Source organism: Falco rusticolus, chromosome 6 (genome assembly GCF_015220075.1).
Source record: "Falco rusticolus isolate bFalRus1 chromosome 6, bFalRus1.pri, whole genome shotgun sequence".
In the NCBI taxonomy this organism is placed as follows: Eukaryota; Metazoa; Chordata; class Aves; order Falconiformes; family Falconidae; genus Falco; species Falco rusticolus.
Window position 1 is genome coordinate 47,075,988 of NC_051192.1, and position 18,165 is coordinate 47,094,152.

At 34.9% G+C, this 18,165-nt stretch overlaps 1 protein-coding gene across 13 annotated transcripts in view; it reads right to left on the reverse strand.

The window, feature by feature from the left end:
• STXBP5 (syntaxin binding protein 5) overlaps positions 1-18,165 on the reverse strand; it is a 114,410-nt gene that overhangs the window by 34,082 nt on the left and 62,163 nt on the right. For 7 of the 13 annotated variants that reach the window (XM_037390873.1, XM_037390872.1, XM_037390874.1 and 4 more), the window contains exons 10-20: positions 17,346-17,424; positions 14,011-14,165; positions 12,893-12,965; positions 10,591-10,738; positions 10,118-10,185; positions 9,016-9,056; positions 6,739-6,959; positions 5,744-5,922; positions 4,001-4,126; positions 3,378-3,529; positions 1,784-1,867 (exon numbers count right to left, since the gene is read on the reverse strand). In XM_037390873.1, the coding sequence (XP_037246770.1) occupies positions 1,784-1,867; positions 3,378-3,529; positions 4,001-4,126; positions 5,744-5,922; positions 6,739-6,959; positions 9,016-9,056; positions 10,118-10,185; positions 10,591-10,738; positions 12,893-12,965; positions 14,011-14,165; positions 17,346-17,424 (1,326 nt within the window). The remainder of the gene's footprint in view (positions 1-1,783; positions 1,868-3,377; positions 3,530-4,000; positions 4,127-5,743; positions 5,923-6,738; positions 6,960-9,015; positions 9,057-10,117; positions 10,186-10,590; positions 10,739-12,892; positions 12,966-14,010; positions 14,166-17,345; positions 17,425-18,165) is intronic. The other 6 variants (XM_037390876.1, XM_037390875.1, XM_037390883.1 and 3 more) reach the window with 1 other exon arrangement.

Below are 18,165 nucleotides of genomic sequence, written 5' to 3' on the forward strand. Positions count from 1 at the left end.
CCTTATGGTTGTCTCAAAGAGAATGGGATATATACTCAGTTTCTCTAAAAGAACCACATTAAATACATAAGCAGTTTTTCTAGGAAGATTTATAAGTATTACTAATCCCTAAAGGTTAAAGCAGTACAGTAGTTGTACATGTCTTATTTGTAGAAAAATAAATTTAGAAGTATTCAAATACAAATGTTTTCAATATAAATAATTCAGTGAAAGTGTATCTTTAAAAAAAAACCAAGCAACAAGGAAGCGTAAGTTCCTTGCATTTTTGAAAACACTAAATGCAAATACTAATGTTCAAGAAAGGGAGAATGCAAGATCCACAAGTGTTCTGACTCTTACAGTTCCAATACTATAAATACAGCAAAGGATCATTCTTTAATCTAACAGTCTTACTTGTGGAAAGTTACACAGCAGTAATGCTTTATTATTTAAGCTAATGAAGTCTGGGCAAAACATACATCACAACAAAGAATGAGAAATATTAAATGATAACTCCAGAGAAATTATTTTCAGTTTTTAAAGACTGTGGCTCCACCTAGCCAAGATATTGGCAGGTTGGTAGAGGGAAAGAGAATTAACTACACAGTTAACAAAACCTGCTATAACCTGTTCCTAAATTAAATAGTCGAGGTACATTGAGCTTTACAATTGTTGGGTTCAGAAACCAGTTTGGGGAACTTTTTTGTTTCCCTTCACAATAACAAATCAGTGGCAGATCCTAGTTTTCAGTTCTGTATCATCGTAAGGTGGAGGTATTTCTTTCATGTCTAGCTCCCTTCCTCACTTTGCAGCAGAGGATGGAAGACTATACAGAAAGCAGTATTTGGCCATTGAGCCTACCCTCCCTAAAATATATTTCTTTTTTCTTTGTTGGGAAAAAAAAATAGCACTACTACAGAACTGGACCACAATCTCAAGTACTTTTTAAATTTCAGGTCATTCTCCCCTTAGCTTTGATTTACTCTCCTCTCCTTCATTAAAAAATGGGGTGAGATTACCTACCTCTGCCCAAGGGCTGGAGAAAATTGGCATCCTAGGGAAAGGAACAACGTTACACTTTTAAAAATCAGCTTTACATTCTCCAAACGTGAATGATGGCTTAAGTGAGAGAAGCCCTCAGGTACACCATGGTTCTGATGGGCTACCTGACTCACAGAGGCACCTATATTTTCCAAGACTGCATGGAAAACCCACAGGGCTGTGCAGTACACAAACACCTCCAGCCTTAATCCCTATGAACAGCACCTTTGTAGAAGCAACTTTTCATTTGTAATAGACAAATCACTGTCTTTTACAATGTTAAATATTATCATTATTAATACAGATAATAATAATAATAATCTAATACTAGAGTAGTGAAGCTTTTTCCGCCAGAAAAGGGCTCAAGCAAGGGAAGCTTTTAGCCTCAGATCTCAAAACAAACTACACTAAGTTTGGCAAGTAAGATCCCTGGTCTGTAGATCTCAAAACCACACTAAGTTTGGTGAGTAAGATCTCGGGTCTGTAGACATCATTAACTTCCGAGATAAATATCAAAATCAAAAGGAGATCCTATTTTTTTAATAACACAAAATACAGAAACTATTATGGTTGCTTTTTTCCCCTCAAAGTTTATTTTCAAGAAGCCATGAACAAGAAATACGATAGATGTATAAGGGATTAAAATCAGTTTCTAAAACTAAAACAATTAAACTGGACTAACAAAAATATTTATGGTGAGTGAACAAGTCAAAAAAATTAATTCAGATGTTCAAAAGTATTTTCATGCCATGAGATGACTTACTTATATAAGAGGTGCGAAGCTTTTTCACAGACTCTGAATATAAGTTAGAAAGGCCGCACATGCAAGAAGCCACAGTCAGCATACCTTTATGAAGCAATGAGAAAAGGAAAGACGGAGACACTAACAGTACATTTGAGACAGAAAAGCCAGCAGAATAACTTGTATACTAGGTTCATAAAATGCTTTTTTGCCATGCAGGTTACTACTATTAAAATGTAAGATGAAAAAATATATGATTTCCTGTAACAGTTATATTAATGAGCAGAAAGGACTTCATTCATGAGTGTCTTAGAGACACAGTTGTAACTCAGTTGTGCAGACCCAGTACATTAAAAAAAGTCAAGAAAACAAAGCAGTGCTTAACACTCCAAAACACAGTTTATAATCTAAACACATGAAGCAGAATTTAAGCTCTTTACTCCCAAGAGGAGTTAACAGTCAACCAGTAATTTCTCTCAAAAATTAATTTTTTAAACAAGGTTTTTATTTATTAGAAGAAATTATTTTATTCGAAAGGATACCAGCTGTGTATGTTCTGCTCTACATTAATGATTTTTAGACCTGTTTCCTCAGTTGAAATAGATCTAGGTAGCAGTAGTCAGCTTTTCTGAAACCAATGATTTAAAAAAATACATCTTAAGAGTATCCATTTCAATTTGAATAAAATATTATCTAAAGAACTTACCTGGACTTTTTTCTGGGTCTCTTAATATAAAGTCATCAACACTAGAGCATGAAGAAGTTGTTTGAACAATTTAATTCCTTTTGAAAAATAATTGCTTAGGGCAGCAGTGACATTGTTAATCATTCTGTCTTCAGCCATGTTCCAAATTAAAAGTAACTACTACATAACAAGGAGGAGAAAATAATTTAAAAATACTAAATTTGCCTTTTGGCAATAAAAAAAAGCTTGCCATTTTGACCAAAAAGTCACTTTCCTCCTCAGCTGCAAAGGAACACCCTCCTTCAGTATATTTTAAGTCCAAGTCCTTTTTTGGAAGAAAAAAAAAGAAGTGTACTCTATCAGTTTGCTTTTGGAACTTTATTTCTTTCATTTAAATCAAAGGCTTCCTCTCAAGCATAACATAAGCTAAAGCATATTATGTTCTGTATGCTGTTATCAGGGACATTTCTAGTCAAAGTTTAAAGTAGGAAGCCAAAAGTTCTCTGCAGAAACACTGGCAATGTGCAAACATTAATGGGTTTGTTTATCCAAGCATGTGATACAGATACTAGGTTTATCAGAAACATCAGGACACTCCTACTTCTTCATGCTGTGTTAAGTTAGAGTCTTGTAAAGTGCATAAATCCATTGTACATTTATACTGATACCTTTTCAAACAAATAAGCCTTCTCATCTGCTTTTCCTTAAAACATACATTACACTGAAAATTAAGTAATGACATCAAACATCAGTAGATTCCACTAAGCAATGGTTTTAAAGGAAACATGAAGTAACAAACCCATAATAGTGACATTAGGGACAGATCAAGAAGAAAGGATGGAAAGCACAGTGGAGAAAAGTGTGCTTGTATTGTCCAGATAAGCTCAGAAGGAAGGCACAATTCGTTAAAAGAAGTTTTGGGTCACTAACCTCCAGACGGTTGCCGAGTTTTTCGGGGAGACCGTGGCTCTCTGCGATAAGGATCATTGGAGCCATACAGTTCAATAGTGCCTAGATTCAAAAGCACTGTCTTCTGGAGGTAATCAACCATGGCAATACCGTTACAGTTTCCAAAAACTACTCTGGAAAAAGGGAAGTGGAAGGAAAGATAGTGCTAATCAAACTTTGGTAAAGTTTTATACCACTATTTGTTGCTGTTCAGCATTTTAAAGCTTCCATAATTTTTATGAATTAACCCAAATTATGCATATTTATAAATTACTGGTTTAGAATGCAGTATTGTTTTATTTTTCTCTTGTAAAAACACGTGACAGTAGAACAGATCACTGTCATTATACATGCCAACCTGTCTGAAAGAGCCTTGAATGACACTTACTCCTGGCTGTACAGTGCCAGGTGAGGAAGAGTGATGCTGATTTGTTTCTGATGTTAGCATCATCAGGACCCAAAAGAAATTATCTTATAAGCACAGAGGACTTATTGCCTCTCTTGTGTTGTTGTGTAGCTCATGTGAACACACATGGATACTTAATTATTAATACATAGTTTTAAAACACTTTAACAGAATAATGAACTGTATAGAATATACTTACAGGCCATATGCTGAGTTGACTGCTAAGCTGGTTATCTGTTGAGGAGGTTCTCCACTCACCCACACTAGCTGGATAACTAGCTCAATTTGGTAGCCTGGAGATTGCTTGAGAGGAGAATTTTTAACTCTGCAAAATAAACAAAGCAACTCTCCAGAGCCATCCATTTTTTTTCCTTATGGGCTTAGAATTAATTGAATACTACATCACACTGGACTTTACAAAATTGGAAAGCTGCAAAAAAATCAACACAAACATAGAAGCAACTGCAAAAAAACACACATTGAAACTGGTCATTCATTTCTTTAAGGGCCCTTCTGATTCATTACTTAATTGAAAATTAATAATCACCACCAATACTTCATTTCTCCCCTCTTCAGAGCTAGGCATAATAGCATTAGCATGCTGGATTGACTTGAATAAAGGTGTTCAGTGTCTACAAGGAAGGTGTTACCCATTCTTTTCAGAGTTCCTAAAAGAACTCTGACTTAAGAGAATGGAAGGGGGTCAGAGGGGTACATGGAAGTAGTATACTGGAAGAAGGAAATGGAAGCACAATATATTAAAACAAATACAAACAAAAGGCTGATAATACTGGGTGGGGGGAGGTGAGGGGAAGAAAAGCAAGGTAAATTATAATAATTGTAGACCAATTGTAGGGAATGAACCTGGGAATGGGGGAGTGGAATCTCCTTCAAAGATTTTGTCTGTGTGCTGATGAACAAACTAACATCCTGCAGAAAGAATTAGGTCTTTCTCCTCTTTTAAGGTGAAAAAAAATTACATAGAACATAAGAATTCAGGAACCGAAGGAGCTTATTTTACCCATTCATTCTCATTAATGCATATTTTTGTTTACTGGTATTTAACAACAATTCATAAATTTCCAATTTTTCCACTCCTTCCAGTTTTCTTTAATAAGACACTTCTACAACTCAGTACAACCAATAAAATACTAAAACTCCCACCCTGAGAAAAAAAACCCATCAGAATTTGTTATTTTCTGGATGGGTGCACTCAAAGAATTAAGGTACAAGTTGGGACCTTAAAACTTCAGAAAACAAGAAGTACATCTCAATTTTGCATTTGAAAATGAAGTTCCGTGTACATTCTTCAAGGAAAAGGAGTTGGTCCAGAAGCCTCAATGTGCTCTTGTAGAAGAGCGAAAACAAATGTCATCTTTTAACTTTGATTTCTCAAATGAGTAAAAGTTCACACACAAAGAACCTTAAGGAAAAATCTCCCAATTTAAAAAACCTGAACACTGGTCAAAGACCTACACTACACACACTAAAGCTCTGGAAAACTAACAGGTAAAAACTATTCAGACATCCTTGGCCTAAAGTTAAGGAGAGCCACAAAACATTAAGTTGCCTGTTCATATCAATGGACAATAAGATTTCAAAGCACATATGTGCTCAATATATTGCTGCTATGTAAAGTGTTCCCTCTATATCATGAGCATCTGTAACTACGCTAACATCTATGCCAAAGTTTCCTAAAGCAGACAGCAATCGTAAGGCAAGAATTTTCTGATTTTTTTTAAAAAATGGCTTATGACTGAGTTTGCAATATTAATTTCTTAAAGCAGAACTCAACTTTCAGGTATTTGGAAAATGTTGCTCTAAGGAATAAAAAAATTTCACCAACAATGACATCTCTGTAATAATATTAAAGTACATATATTCTCATTACATATTCTTGTAAAGTTTCACAATCAACAGAATTATAACAGAAAATACTTACTTTAAACACGGGACATTATCACGAAGTCCATCAGATGAACTGCTACTAGTAGATGGATGAGACTGGGGAACAATAGATTGAGGATTGGAACCTGTGCCTGGAGTTGGTAAAGGTGGCACCTGCTCACCATCTGGAGATTCAACATCATTTATTTCATATAGCAGGCGCACTTCCAACATCTGTAAATTAAAGTAAAAAAATTATCAGTAAACTCTGCCTTTGAAAAAACTAGATATGAAATAAATCAAGTCAGCTGAAGATACCAGTGATAAAAGTGACATCGAGGACTTTTACATCTTTTGAAAGATAACAGTAGTTTAACAAAAAGTGCAACCTAAATACACATATGTAGCCTTCAGAAACACAAAGCCATGTTAACTAATACAGACTGAGTATCTGAAGATTGCTAGAACTCAAAAATCTAGCCCATTTCCAATATTTAAAAGCTTGCCACTTAATGTTGTCAAGAAATTAAAATACTAGATACAAGACCCATTTAATTATTCTGTGCATATAATAAATTCTCAGTTATGAAGACTACTTGTTTTATGTAGTTCAGGATGCTGAAACTAAGAAGAGTTGAAGTCATATAAACAGCTACACTTTATACTGTTGTAGCTCTGTACATACAGGACTTAGTTCATATGTTTGATGTTGCACTGAACTAGACCATACATTTTAAAGAACTAAGTTCATCATGACTTCAGATTTCCTTCTGCTGGATCTATAACAATATTAGTATTAATGGTAGCACAGTGTAAAGAAAGTTTCCCACTGTTTTATTCTCATCTCATATTACATAGAGCTTAACTCCTGGACTGAAACAAAGGACTATACGGTACTTTTTTTTAAAGCATTCCTAGTACTGAAGAATAATTTACTAGGGGCTGATTTGTAAAAATGATTTAGATTTTTTTTACAACATTCAACAATCAATCATCAACAGTCTTATTATAGCTAAATCCTACAAAGTTAAAAACTGTTATACTAATTACCGGAATAACTTCTGTTGTCACTTCCTGCTTGCTGAACCTGTAAATAATGACATGTGCAGAAACTCCAGCTATGCACAGCATTCTACTTTCTGGACACCATGAGATGATCTGAATAGCGTATGGATCTTCATCTACTATATCTGTGTTTTGCTTGTCATCTTTATTCCGTGATTTTTCAAATACTTTGGCTGTTTTTAGCTTATAGAGTACTTGCAGTGTTACTAGGAACAAACCAAGAGATATAAAAATTAGTTTTTATCTAAACAGATATTTTTCCTTTTATTTTTTTTTTGTATTTCGAAACTTCTCTTCATAGATAAAGCCACAATACTCAACAAAAAAGGGCAGAGTAGAGGAACTGAGTATCTGTGCTGACTCTGCCTGTGCAGTGCACCACTTGCCCAATGCAGGATTGGTTAGTATAAAAACCCAACCAACTAAACAACACTTTTCCTGAGAGATCTATATTAAGCTTCAGTTACAAACTAAACCCCCACAGCTCCAAGGCCTAACTATACTTTGAGATCTCTTTAGAACAATAATATCTAGTTACATATGCCATACCCAAAACTTAAGTCTGTCTATTGCTGAGAAAGTGAAGCTCCTTTCTTTTCTCCTTACAGTATTTCAAATCCATGGCCTCTCACCTGTGTTGTCAGACTTAACAGCCCCAGTTCCTCCAGTTTTTATTTTGTCCTGTCTGATCTTTCAAAAGCACTTCCCTCTGATCAGTCCACATTTTTCTTGATAGTGTCTTTCCTAGAACTGTTCTCGTAAGGCCTTGCCACAGTTTAAAATTATGAAAGAATCACTCCACGTTGGTTTTACGGATAATCCCACTTATTTATCCCATTGATTTGGGGATTTTTGTGCAGCGCTGACACTGCAATCCTTTAGACCTCCCTTTTTCCCCCCCCAGAAGACAAGTTTGAGCATAAATCATTGATCCTACATTCAAATAAAGCATCTTGGATGCTAGTCAAGAATTAGCAATATCATTCTCAATTGTAACTCTGAGTCTTTCTTACGTTTTCTTTCAATTGTCTTCTTGTTGCTTTCAAACTCCACGAGCACATTCTCAAGTCACATTCAGTGACCCAAAGCACTGCTGCAAATACTAATTGTATCATCAGGAAAATTTCATTTAGAGCATCCTATCTCCTCTTCCATATTTCAGTGGGTTTACCTGAATCACACTTTCCTAGTTCATCTGTAAGACTATGCTATTAGAGACATTTTAAAAGTTTTAAAATCAAGATACACTTGCAGTTTCTCCCTTAACAGGTTGGTTTATCTGTTTTAGAAAAACTAAATGTCTTTAACAGGATCTCCTTTTGACAGATCTACGCTGAATAGAATTTTTAAGTACACAGAATCAATCGGGTTTGTTCCCCCCACCCCAGGTTCCACCCCCACCCAAAACTGAAATTAAAGATCTAACACACTCCAAATAATCCTCCTCCCAGGTTTTAAACATATATATTACATCTGTTCCCTCCCACACCCACACACGCCCTTGCATTTTGGAATCTCACCAGCCTTCCACTAGTTTTGAAAGACAACTGGCAACGATTCCAAGATTGCTTCAGACAGCTTTTAAGCACCAAGACTAACGTTAGTCAGAACTAGATTAATTAAAACATCTAACTGTGTAGCGCATTCTAATTTGAATTCTTACTGCATTTCTCACTGTGTAGAACACCAGATGCAATTGACCCTTTAACTGAAGAGAAATGTAAAGTTATATCAGACTCTTCAGGCCTGTTCAGTGCTCTGCCAAAGGAAAAAAGTCTTTCTTTTACTGTTCTCTTGCCTTTCTTCATAAATGCCTAGATCATTTCATTAGCAGAAGCTATTACTGGTTCCAATTTTCATGTTTAGATACTGTAATTTATGGGGAGCTGATGTCTTATAAACATGTGCCTCTGTCTAAAAGGACAGAAATAGCTTACTGAAATTCAAGTTTACTAAAAAGGAATGCATTTGCCTGTCATGCATCTCTATACTCAATGTGCTTTAGAAGGAGAAATTTTAGTACTCTTCCGTTTTAGCTGGCCCTTGAAATACCAGTGCATTTTCACTGAGGTGGTAAAATCATGAAACATCTAACTAAGAAATAATGTTAATTTTGTTTAATAGTAATTCAAAGTTTCCTATGAAGTTACTGACTCTACATGAGGCAGGAAATAATGAGAATGACTAGTCTGCAATTACATTCCATTAGAAAAAAAATCAGTAAATTTAGAAGACTCCTACTGCACAGGAAAGAACACTTACTTGCTGAGGCATCCCAAAACTTGATTGACCCATCAGCATGCCTATGAAATATTAAAAAATTAATAAGATGGTAAAACGGTTAGTTGGAGTGTTAGACCTCTTTGCTACTGATTAGAAAAATATATGGTTAACATTCTATTTTTATTAGTATTCTTAGTGATTCTTGATTTTCACAATTTATTGAAAACCCAATATTTTACAAACATGTGCCTCAATTACTTTGTACAGAAGGGATTAAAAAAATGTTTGGAGGCTGTCTCCCTGAAATTCCACTGTACTAATACTAATTTACCATTTTAAGTATTTGTTTCAGTTACCTGCATTTCCTATTTGGTATACCTTACCGTGCAGTGTTTCTTAAAAGATGCCCTTTATTCAGAGTAACACTTGCAAAGGACATGCCTAAATATACTGTATTTCAGTGTAAATGAGTTAATTTGTTTATCTTTGAAACTGAGAATCACATAACTGGATATTTTCAGGACTGTCTCTCAAAGTCTCTGCAGTGTGTAGCATAAAGTTACAGTAATCCTCAACAGGGTTAATGGGCTGTTCTAAAAAAACTTCAGCAACGTTCTCACTTTCAGTGATGCACTGCACGGTTATAAATCAAATTTTATTTATGCTCCTTAGAGTAGTATTAGAAGGATCAGTCTCAAAAGAGATCAAAATGAACACACTTAAGTATTTGGTTGTCCCGTTCAAAATAAAAACCTGCACTTTGAAGAACTGAACTCAATTATTTAATGGACTTCCTATGTTTCAAAACACAACTTGACTACTTTCCTAAAGTTAAAGAGTAAAAGGTAAGTTTCACCCAGGATATATTGATAGCAAGCAGACATAATCACAATCCCATGTCATAATAATAATCCCTGTAAATCACCTGCTATCATTTTGTTCCTACCTTCTCTTCCATGTTTTGCTTTACTTTGTTAACACCTCAAGAATATACAAATGACTTCTCTGATGAACATGATTTCTTAAACCATTCAAACCACTATTAGAACATTCGTGGTTTGTTTTTTTTTAGAGGAACAAAATATTCTCACTTCCACTTAATCAGCTAAGAGAGTTACTACTACACTATGGTGTCACTTACCCTGTAATAATTATCTCTGGATAGCTCTGAGTGATCAAACCCCAGTTGCCTCCACTGATAGGCCATTCCTAGAAGATCAACAAATAACACTGAGGAAGGAAGTATCATACAGTACAAAGTTAAGCCACTGAAATTACTGCAGATTCCCGTATTTCACATGGCTTCAAAAAGTAATTAGACATACCCATCACGGGGAGGGGGGGAGAAAGATTAACAAGGTCTATAAACACCACCCCTGCTCCAGGAAGTTCCTTAACTTCCAGTGATACAGCAATCAATGGGAGCACATGAGGAAAGCATGACTATAGGCTTGACGTATGCTATATCCTCCCTACACATCTGCTATTAGCCACTATCAAAGACAGAAAAATGAATCAGATGGAGATTTGGTCTTAGTACGGCCACTCTTACATTGTTCAGAGCTGCTGGTTTTCAGTACTTTCAAATGCAAGTGTAAATACTAGATGTTGTACCTTCTTACTGTAACCTTGACGTTTCTGTCGAGCGCCCACCGAATAGAGTGCAGGTATGAGGTCCACAGGACAATCGGCAAAATATTCACAACAGGTAACTGGAGATTCATGTATTGTCAGAGGATAGGGATTCTCAAATATAGGGTACCTTTAATGGATGAAAGGGGAGGACCATTAATCTAGGAAAAACATATATTTTTTTTTAAATGCAGAACACAAGTAAAACACTGAAGACTAAATTTACATTCTTTTCGTATAGAGGAAAATAAATGCATATCGAATTAGATTATGAACAAATATACTATATATAGTATATATATACTGCTCATCCAGTACACTCACCCAGCAGTTGTATATTTTTAAAAGCTTTCTATTTTAATGGCCTGTGAAAAAACTGAAGTTACCAAGTCCTAATTGTAGTAATGTAGTATGAATTTATTTCTAAGTCTTCAGTCTGTTGTTCCAGGGAGAAAGACAGAAAGATTCCACTTCACACTCTATATTGTTATAATACAGATAATAATGTAAAGAGAAAGTTGTTCAGCACTTTTCATAACCTACTTGCAACTCCAAGATAATTTTCTGATAGATAGCAACACTCAATTACCAATTAGAAGCCAACAAACACATACTCCCCACTACCACCTCCATTAGAAAAGTGACAGAGACTTAAAGAGGAAAAAATGCCAATAATAATAATAGAGGTAAACATATCTGTGTTCAAAGAACGTATTATTTCCAGAGAAATGCATACACTCCTCCCCCTGTTTTGATTTTTTTGAGGTGAAAAGGGACACAGCTTCTCAACCCATCTAAAAGGAAACCTTAGTAACAACAGATGAAAATGTTCTGCATACCAATAACTTTAGACAGAGCTATCTTAAAAGCCAAAACAATCTTGTAAAAATTGAAGGAAGAGGCTTAATTTTAACAATATATGACAAATCTATATGACAACACAGGGCAAAAGGAAACCTCCTGTAGCAAAACAATCTAATATTTTGTTGCTTTTTTCAGGTGTGAAAGAATTAATACTTTGCAAGTAAATTGTAACAAGGACCATTCTAAGTCTTCTAAAAACAGAAATGCTGAAGATTTTTTTAATGTGAAATGGAACAAGACTTAACTTCAAATTTCAGGCACTGCAAACTATTTCACTTTAAAAAGCCTTGTACAAACCTTTTTATTTGAAGCTCATTAAAACTTGTTATACCATCTTTCAACATATGAGTGTTGGAAGCTTAATGCCATTGATACATCAGAAACAAGTTTCAGATTCAGCATGTGGACATGTAACATTGGGAAAATCTAAATGAAATTGCTCATTAGCTGCAGAGGTATTAGGACTAAACTTTACCTTCTTCTAAATTTGATAGTTTTCACTAAGGTATCACCACCGACTTGGAAGATACATATTTACAGGTTTTTGTTTTGCTCTAGAATGACATTCTTCACAAGGATTTTTTTTTTCTTCATTTACCATTGGTGACTTTTAACCAGGAATACTACAAAGATCTTAGCCATCTGGTTCCTCTGTACTAATTCCTTAATAGTTAGTTGTTACTGCCTATACTAATATCAAAATCCTTGATTAAAAACATTGTAGGATCCAGAATTTTTAGCCACCACCTAACGGAATATACAGACTGTTCCATGGACAAAGTAACAAGAGTCAAAACACATTAGGCAAGTATTAGTTAGAAAACCAATAGGATACTACTTTTAAAGCAACCTTGTAGCACAGTAGTAAACCAATGAGTAGATGTTACCTTTCTAATTTGATATACATGATATTTATTGCATCACTTGAGTTACTTTGAGCAATACAGATAGCAATTCATTTGGCAATAAAATCAGAAAATACTTATGTGATGACAACACTCAGTGTCAGCCAAAATTACCTGCCTTATCTGAACAGTTGTTTCCCCTGCTCCCTTTCTGCAAATTCTGACTTCCCCTCATAGGACTAAGGAATCAACTTCAAGATAAATTGTGATAATTAAAAAGCAGTGGTGACCTATGTTTCAATGTTTAATTGTAAAACAAAGAAAATTGTTTGAATGAGTAATTTCTGTCAATCAAATCTGGAAAAAGTTGCATAATATTTACTCACCTACTGCATATTAACTAGAGAAAGTCTGATTGGTAACGATTCCAAGTTCCGCTGAATAAACCTTATATTTAATATTCAGAATGTTATTTTCTAGACAGGGAGGTATTACAGTAGATTTAAAAACTAGAGCAGAACCACAGGCTGATCACTGCAGCCAACCATGAAAAAAAGACTACACAAGATTCTTACCCATTTTGTGCAAGGTCAATCAGTACTAAGTCCTTTTCTAGGAGAACAACTACAGCATATGGTTCCTGAAAGTCTGAGAAGAAGAAAATTTCTTATGGGTAAACATAGTTCTTGCACACACAGTCTCAAGAATGTGATCAGTCCTTGCATTTTATCAGTCAAGACTAGAAAAAACACTTTGATTATAGTTTCTGAAGGTATTTTATACACTCACTGCCCTGAATACTCCAAGTTTGGAAAAGCCATGCTTGCCCTTTAATTCTACGTTCTCAGCTCTCTTCCAATTTGCTAGAACCGTTTGAAAAGCTCAAATAACAGGAAAAGGAACATGCAGAGGAACTTGCGTAAGCAGTATTTTTGAGAATGAGCCAATTACTGAACAATCATCTTCCTACCCCCAAACTGCTTTTCCTTGTATTCAAAGGGGTTTAAATTTTAATTGCTTACAAAATAGATTGAAAGACAGCCAACTTTACACTGAAACAAGAAAATGGGAAGCATTTCCAAAGTTTACCTTGCCCTCTTTCAGGCAGATCTCAAATTCTGAGCTAAGCAGTTTTATGTACTCTGATGGAAGTTGACAACTAAAAACACTGGAGTCACTGACAATACGATTTTATTAATTTGGGACAACCACATAAACTATGATAAAAAAATACCCTTCTGCAGAAGTTAGATTACAGGTTAGTGGTGAACTTCACATGAGTATTGGATAGAATAAAATCACTAGTAGTGAGGAGTATTACACAAATGCTAATCAAGATTTAGCATGGAGTGAAAAAGTCTTATGTGCTCAAATAAATATTTATGAACACATCTGGTGCAGTAACTACAGCTTAAAATTTTAATGCTACTATTTGTCTGCACATGCTTTTGGGATTAAAAAAGCAAAAACCATGCAACCAGTAATTGGCATTTTTCTAGAAGAAAAATAGGTTTTATATTAAACTATTCTACCATGATGCTTTGGATGCTCAGACAATAGGGATAACAGATGTTGCTGCTGCAGTCTGATCCCTAGAGGTAAACCAGAAAGGCAATAGTGAAGAATATTCTGATGGGATAGAACTCCAGAGAGAAGAGGTCAAAGTACTGAGAAAAATCCTTACAGAACCTACCATTAGGATATGGTGTTTCACAGAGGGTTAGAAAATCAACAATAGAATAATCCATTTCTAGCACAGCAGTACTTTTCCCATGCATAACTGTTAAACAGGGTCGTCTTCCTACAGTGTCATATGACAAGCCTCCTGAGAGAATGATGAAAGGCTCCCTGGAATAAAGCAGAGGCATTTCGGATCAAGCTAAGATAATATGTTAAAAGAGATTGGCAGTTTTGTAACCTTGTAATAAAGTTCAATAAGATACCATTATGCAGAGATATGTTAAGAATAATGCAAACTAGCTTTCCAAGCAATCTGTAGCTTGGCTATGCATTTCAAAATTTAAAAACGAAGAGTCCAAAGGCTAACTTAAGTCAGGCATCTCTTCCAAACCTTTTGTTCTATTTTGTTTATTTAACCAATCTTTGTAACTGTTCGAAGAGATGAGATTTTTTTTTTTATTGTTAAACTTTAGAATTGTTTCCTTCTTACTGAACTGCAGATTCAGATTTGCCAACAGCCCCACTTATCTGTAATACACAATATTCCAGCAGGATCAGGAAAAAATAGTCTCTTTTACTTCCTGTACAGAATTATCTTAAATTTTGAAGGATGAACAGTTTTTCAAATAGTGAAAAAGTAATTTTGCAGTCACAGTAATACGACTTATGGAGAAGCAACCAGTTGCTTGATAAGCAAAGACCTAACGTCTTTTAAGAAGCAAGGACATAAGTACATGCCCATGGTTCCCTCATCACACATTTACTCTAGACATTTTATCCATTTCCCTTGAATTCTGTGCATTGTGGTAGGAAGGAACTACTATGTCATAGGGCTCCTCCTACTGCATAATTAAATAGCTGAGTACAGCAAAGCAAAAATGTTTCTTCTACTCTTGAGAAAAATCAGAAGCTTCCCTACAAAAAAATTAAGTCTTTATTGAAACACATTTCCCAACACTATGCACATAGTATACAGTTTAGTATTTCATTTACTGAAAACCAAGATGAAGTTAAGTTTGTTTTAATAGGTATTTTCTTCTTTCCTGATTATCAAAAGTTACCACTTATTTTAATACTGTTCATGTTTAAAATAAGGCATAACACCTCTTAAAGAGCAGACTGAATGTTTGTAAGTATACAGCTCAAGAAAATCTACACATTACTATTGCCTCAAATTCCAGGTTATACTTCTGGAGGAAAACCAGACACTTGGTGCGAAATTCCTCTGATCTACTTTTATGCTTACTTTAGGCAGGAATCCTATCCCTTTGTGTTTACTGTGGAAGCTGCTAGTATGTCAGTATCCGGAGAAAATTTGCAGGGGAAAAGCACCATCCTGACATGCTGTGAAAGATCTGAAGAGATCTTTTATTTTTTGTCTTTTCTTACAACACCATCTTTCCCATGCCATCTAAATGGTTTTCACTAGTTTTCATTTGAAACAAAAACGTGACAGACTAGATACATCTTCTTGAAAACTATGCATGAAGGATGTAGCTTATGCACATGCTACCATTCATATGTTTAAGGCTTGGCTGAACCATGCTTCGTGTTTGTAGCATCGAAGGCAAAGCAGGCAGAGATAAGCTTTCGGGTTTTGCAATTATTTCACAATCTGCTTGATGCTTCAGAAAACCCTGTGACTGAAGATTTGATAGGATCAGAGTTCTGCTGGCTGAGGAAGTGATCTCAAAGGAATGGCCATAAATTAGACCACGGGTCCACTGAGTTCAATATCCCACCTCCAACAGTAGCCAAAAGTGCATTTCTAGCGAAGGAATGTTTTCTCCAAGTTTTCATTTAATCTCAATTCTTTATATTGGACTGTCACACAATCTTTTATTGTCAGGTCCATGAAGTAATTTCAAAAGGACAAACTTTAATTTAACCTGATATTTTTCAGGATGTCAATGAAAAGAAAAATACTGGTGTGATGTACTTGCAGTATCTCATTTTTTGTCTATTTTTTAAAATATTTTAAAAAATGTTATTTTATTTAAATAAATATTTTTAAAAAGTTATTTTTTAAAAATGATAATGCTGCCAGGACAATTTGCAGTAATTATCAGACTTGCAGGTTCATCAAGGTCAAATGATAACAAAGGGATAAATTTCAGTTTTTAAGTTTCATATGCCAGTGAAAACTGCATTTTGGTTTCTTTTGGTTTTATTTCTCAAGGTAATCAGATTGTTTCGGGCAGGTTTGCCAGCGTCTATATCCTTACAAAGGAAAGAATAGGTTACATGGATCTGTCACATGGATTCTTCACAGATGAAATGAATATTGAAAGTTTACTTTAGTCTGCCAGAAAGATTAATCCAGGTTTGTGTATGAACTTTTCATATTTTCATGAAATTGAGAAAGGAACATATGTGGACTGCTGCAAGTAAAATACAGCTTTCCAACTGGTCATAGATATTCATACGTCTGGGAATTAGCCACAGTTTTAAATTTCTGTTTACCTCACTTTCAGCAAAGAAAAATGCACAAAGCCACCGATGTTATATGTATGGGTACACCAATACATAGTGGAAAACTCTACTATATCAATTAAGTAACAATCTTCTATAGATTTGAATGCCTAGGAAGCAAGTGAAAACTACATAATGTCCCCAAAGGCAGAAGAAGAAAAGATATATATATATATATAAAAAAATCAACGTTTGCAAATAGCTGAACAGGTTCCCATGAATATTTCATCTTTATATTGCACTTTTTACTCAAACACTTTAAAGCACTTTAGAACCACAAATAAAATAAATTCCACACAGTTCATGAAATCCTTCAATTGCAATTGCAGTCTCGGTAATAAAACATGCTACTCAAGAAACTAATTCCATCTGAGCCTCTTGTTACAATTATTGGTTTCTTACATTCTCAATGTGCATAATTAGGCACACTTTGATGCTAAGTTACTGCACTCTACCAGAAAAGCTTCTGTTGGTAACATTTTGGGGGGCAAAACATGTATTCAGAGTTCAGAATAATCACATCAGGGTACTGTTTCTCAAAGTTCAGTTCTTCAGGTCTGTGCTCTGGTGTCCTCTATGCTTTATCAGCTTAGTTTCTTTAATATTCTCAAAAGATTGAGTGAAGATTAGCAGCATGCAAAAAGCACGCAGATAATGCATTAGCATTATCTCTATCTAAAGTTAAGGTTTGTGTATAATTGTTCACATACATTTCTGTAGTTTATTCAGCAATACCAGATTTACTAAAACTACTCCAGTTGTTACCATAGCTCAGTGCCATCAGGATGTGTATCCCAACAACTGGGAAACAAAGTACATTTCTAGAGAGCTGCATTTATTTTACTAAGCTAATTTTGCATACAAAACAAGTCTTACCCAGCTCTAGTTGTTTTATATTCCACCTTAAGGATAGGTTTGCAGGGTTCTGGCTTCTTTCCATCCTTCAGCTGCTTTCCTACAGTGAATTATTTTCTTATATTAATCTTACAGTTCCACAACATGATGAAAAATGATGACATTCACTATGCAACTTGCAATATAGCACATTCATGTAAACCTATATTCAGCATCTGATAGTTACAGAGTATACCTTGGAATAATATCATTAAAGACCTCTTAAAAACCTGAATGTACCAACCTAGAATATTTAGGTGCAGGGTGTTTGGGGGTTTTTTTGGTTGTTGGGTGGGGTGGTATTTTTTTGTTGTTTTGTTGTTGTTTTTTAAATTGTTGTAAAGTATTGTTTTCAAAAATATAATACTCCCCTAAACCAGCTGGTTTAAATCTGGGATATTTAAAATTTCTCATGTCTACCATTTTGCAATTAGAATTGGCCAGCTTACAAGTGAAGTGAGGTTTACTCTAAGTGTTATCCTTAAGGGCTAAGACTTGAATTTGAACATGGATGCCTACTCTGCCTCTACTGGGCACTATTAGCAACTAAAGCTTCTACAGATACCATTTCCCATGGAGTCAGTAGAAATTAAGAGTATGGTGTAAATATGCATTTTTTCTACCTGAGCATTGATAAAATCTAATACAGCTATAAAGTGGTGCAGAAAATTGCAGCCCAAGATAAAACCAAAAACTATTAAAAGAGGCCAGAGCATATGAAAATAAAGATAGCCTTCTCTAACTAGTTTTGCTACTACAGTAGCAGTCATTTTTTATTTTTTGACTGCTACAGGATCATATA